Source organism: Salvelinus sp. IW2-2015, linkage group LG20 (assembly GCF_002910315.2).
Source record: "Salvelinus sp. IW2-2015 linkage group LG20, ASM291031v2, whole genome shotgun sequence".
Lineage (NCBI taxonomy): Eukaryota > Metazoa > Chordata > Actinopteri > Salmoniformes > Salmonidae > Salvelinus > Salvelinus sp. IW2-2015.
The window spans coordinates 66,460,952-66,465,694 of NC_036860.1; the positions used below are offsets into that span (position 1 = coordinate 66,460,952).

The 4,743-nt window shown below is 45.4% G+C and overlaps 1 protein-coding gene across 1 annotated transcript in view; it reads right to left on the reverse strand.

The window, feature by feature from the left end:
- ccbe1 (collagen and calcium binding EGF domains 1) overlaps window positions 1–1,245 on the reverse strand; it is a 7,355-nt gene extending 6,110 nt beyond the window's left edge. Inside the window, exon 1 of the mRNA XM_070449578.1 lies at window positions 879–1,245. Coding sequence (XP_070305679.1) covers window positions 879–1,013 — 135 coding nt within the window. The 5' untranslated portion in view covers window positions 1,014–1,245. The remainder of the gene's footprint in view (window positions 1–878) is intronic.
- Window positions 1,246–4,743: the final 3,498 nt, after the last annotated feature.

Genomic DNA, 4,743 nt, shown 5'->3' on the forward strand with positions numbered 1-4,743 from the left:
GTGATTGGTGCTGATTAGAGTATGAAGCTAATCATTGGGATAATCTAACCAATCACCTACCCAATATCAGTAAGCCGGTCCATTAGCTATCCATATCTCTAATCTAACCAATCACCTAGCCAATATCAGTAAGCTGTTCCATTAGCTATCCATTCTCTCATCTAACCAATCACCCAATATCGGGGACATATCTACAAAATACTCCTCAGTACGTTTTTAGTGCACTAACTTACCCAAGTATTATGTAAAATATTAGTACTTTGTACCTTATACAGCCGCATTGCATGGTGGCTAGCGCTTTCTAATTAAACGTTATTGTAAAATGTATACGTGTCATGTCACCTTTAGACCAGGTGAGGGCATTATCAGGTGGAAGAGTTGACAAAACACAGCTGAAGGAAAGAGATAAAAGCTGCTTCTATGCAGGAATGCACTGGGAATTCAATTCCCAAAAATAGCCTCTGTTAGAGACTTTGTCTAAGTCCATAGTAGTCATAGATATGATGTTAAACATAATCTTCCAGCATTTTTTAAATATTTACATTCCATACAACAACAAAAAAAAACTGTCTGCGGCTAAAACGAGACATTGGCCAGATCCAGATGAAAAACAGTCAAGACTAGCCTGATTCCAGATCTGTTTGGCTTGACAAGGATTAACCATAGGAGTTAATTGACGAGACAGCACAAACTGATCTGGGACCAGGCTAGAAGAGAGCTAGAGATTAGGGAGGATGCTCCAAGGTTGTGTTCCAAATGGTACCGATTCCATATGTAGTGCACTCCTTTTAACCAGAGTCCTTATGGGCCCTAGTCAAAGTAGTGGACTAGATAGGGAATTGGATGCGATTTGGGATGTAGCTCAAATCATGCTCTACCTTGATGCCATCTTTTCCTGGAGCCCCGGCAGGACCCTGTATGAGACGAGAGAAGACATCACAGATCACATCATTTAACCATTCACTGTGTCCAGTCACATCTAGGGTCCAGCTACATTTCAATGACTTTAGCATTTAAGGGCAAAGAATCTCTGTATCTCCTCTCTATACAGTCACCATCAAAGGGCACTGGGGACGAGAGCTGGGACCTCCGCCACATTCAGATCCGGACTGATTCATATTGTGCCACACTGAAATGTACACCACCCATCACACACATTCACTCTGTGCCCAAAACCCAGTTACGACCTGGGTTCAAATAGTATTCGAAATCATTTCAAATACTTTATCAGTGCTTGATTGTGCTTCACTGGCTTAAGGGACCAATAGAATAGCCCCGAAATCCCCCCCCGCCCCCCCCAAATGGTCAAAGTCCTTATTTGAAAGATTTCTAATAGTATCTGAACCCAGGTCTGATGAATACAGATCAGCATGAAAGGCTCAAGGAGCCACTGCAGAGCAATACAGAACACAGTAGAGTGTGATTCCATAGCATATAGAACATTTCTCTACAGTATAAACAGTGGCATAGTTCTCTGAGCTTAATGTCATGCGTCACAGAGGACCCTTGGTGTTGATACAGTAGGTTAGTGTTTCAACAATTCAGGTGACAAAATTGAGTTGTAATACTGAGACTTGCGTGACGGCGGAACAAAAACGAGCCCAATGCGTTGTAATGTAAAGCATTGACATTTTACCCTGTTATTACTCATGAGTGGCACAGCGGTCCAAGGCACAGCATCTCAGTGCTAGAGGTGTCACTACAGATCCTGGTTCGATTCCAGGCTGTATCGCAACCGGCCGTGATTGGCACAATTGGCCCAGCGTCGTCCGGGTTAGGGTTTGGCCGGGGTAGGCCGTCATTGTAAATAAGAATTTGTTTTTCAAGTGTGTGTCCGAAAATCATGTTTGACTCGTGAAAATGTCGTGTGATATTTTGAGAAAGTTTTCACACGATTTGTTCACCTTTATTTTAAGGGTGATGCTCAACAAGAATGAAATAAAGAATGGATCACCACACACTGATGGAAGCTCCCAGGAATACAGACAGAGACATTATACTACAGGACTACAGACAGACAGAGACATTATACTACAGGACTACAGACAGACAGAGACATTATACTACAGGACTACAGACAGATACATTATACTACAGGACTACTAGATCACGGAGACATCATTTATAGATCGGCAGGTAAGGGTGCTCTCAAACAACTAGATGCTCTTTACCATTCGGCCATCAGATTTGCCACCAATGCTCCTTATAGGACACATCACTGCACTCTATACTCGTCTGTAAACTGGTCATTTCTGTATACCCGTCGCAAAACGGTCCCTGGTTTGAATCCGGTCTGTATCACATCCAGCTGTGACTGGGAGTCCCATAGGGTGGTGCACAATTGGCCCAGTGTCGTCTGGGTTTGGCCGGGGTAGGCCGTCATTGTATAGAATAATTTGTTCTTAACTGACTTGCCTAGTTAAATAAAGGTAAACATTTTTTAAACAATGCTTATTTATAAAACCCTCTAAGGCCTCACTCCCCCCTATCTGAGATATCTACTGCAGCCCTCATCCTCCACATACAACACCCGTTCTGCCAGTCACATTCTGTTAAAGGTCCCCAAAGCACACACACCTCTGGGTCGCTTGTCTTTTCAGTTCGCTGCAGCTAGCGACTGGAACGAGCTGCAAAAAATACTCAAACTGGACAGTTTTATCTCAATCTCTTCATTAAAAGACTCAATCATGGACACTCTTACTGACAGTTGTGGCTGCATTATGTGATGTATTGTTGTCTCTACCTTCTCGCCTAGTATCAAAATTGGGTACTTTTTCCACCATTGCAAGAATCTACAGAGTGAGAGGAAGTGCTGTGTGCAGTAATGATACCCCCGTATTTTGAAATGTACTGTAGATATACATTAGTAGTGGGCACAAATATCAATAACTCCATATGATTTTGATATCGATATGAGCAAGGCATAACGTGATATCAGTTTGATCTACCTTTTAACCTACCTTCTGTAAAACAGCATACATGACTGGTCCTGCATGAACAAAACCCTCTCCGACATTCTCACAGTATCTCGACTTAACATAATTAACTGCCTGATGATGGGCCATGGCGGCGGAGAGGAAGGTTTTACGTGTCCTCAACCCATTGTGTTTTTTTGTTTGTTTATTTGCAACTTATTTTGTACATAATGTTTCTGCTATCGTCTCTTATGACCGAAAATATCTTCTAGACACCAGGACTGAGATTACTCACCACGGACTGGCAAAACACTTTTTTCCCTTTCACGACTCTGACGAGCCTGACGCGAATGATATACTGCTTTCTCGGGAACAGGCCCCGATCCCCGCGATTTGTGTGAAGAGGAGGCAGAGAAAAAGGGGCCAAAGGGCAGGTTGCCTTCTGAGAATTCGTAGGCAACCGAATAAAGCCCTACTTCCCTCCATTCTGCTAGCGAACGTTCAATCTTTGGAGAATAAAATCGACGAGCAACGTGGAAGATTAAACTACCAACGGGATATTAATATTAAAATCAATAAGCTAATGACCCTGGGACTAAACTCCTCCCTCTGTAACTGGATCCTGGACTTCCTGACGGGCCACCCCCCAGGTGGTAAGGGTAGGTAACAACACATCCGCCACGCTGACCCTAAACACGGGGCCCCTCAGGGGTGCATGCTCAGTCCCCTCCTGTACTCCCTGTTCACTCATGACTGCACGGCCAGGCACGACTCCAACACCATCATTCAATTTTCCGATGACACAACAGTGGTAGGCCTGATCACCAACAACGACGAGACAGCCTATAGGGAGGAGGTCAGAGACCTGGCCGTGTGGTGCCAGGACAACAAACTCTCCCTCAACGTGATCAAGACAAAGGAGATGTTTGTGGACTCCAGGAAAAAGAGGACCGAGCACACCCCCATTCTCATCGACGGGGCTGCAGTGGAGCAGGTTGAGAGCTTCAAGTTCCTTGGTGTCCACATCACCAACAAACTAACATGGTCCAAGCACACCAAGACAGTTGTGATGAGGGCACGACAAAACCTATTCCCCCATTTGGCATGGGTCCTCAGATCCTCAAAAGGTTCTACAGCTGCACCATCGAGAGCATCCTGACTGGTTGCATCACTGCCTGGTACGGCAACTGCTTGGCCACCGACTGCAAGGCACTACAGAGGGTAGTGCGAACGGCCCAGTACATCACTGGGGCCAAGCTTCCTACCATCCAGGACCTCTATACCAGGCAGTGTCAGAGGAAGGCCCTAAACATTTTCAAAGACTCCAGCCACCATAGTCATAGACTGTTCTCTCTGCTACCGCACGGCAAGCCGTACCGGAGCACCAAGTCTAGGTACAAGAGGCTTCTACCCCCAAGCCATAACATCTAATCAAATGGCTACCCAGATTACTATTTGCATTGCCCCCCCAACGGACTTCCCTTATTAAACTGATGGGGTAGGTTCCCAGAATATTTGCACATGTCCCAATGGGCAATCAGCAAGAAGTTGTCTGGACTTCACAAAGCCGTGGAAGTCCACACAGTTGCAATGTTATTCCTTCAAACCGATATGGTATGGATGTCAGTTCAAACATGTTTAACTGATATGCACTACATAGGGGATAGGATGCCATTTGGGACACATCCATGGACAGACAGGCCTGTGAGTCGTGCCCTAGTTTCCTCTAGAGGGGCCATCCACAGCTGGGGAGGTCACAACACTGTGCGTGTGTCTGTCTGTCTGTCTGTCCGTCCTGGGAGAGGGAGCACAGTCAGCTGGTCAGAGT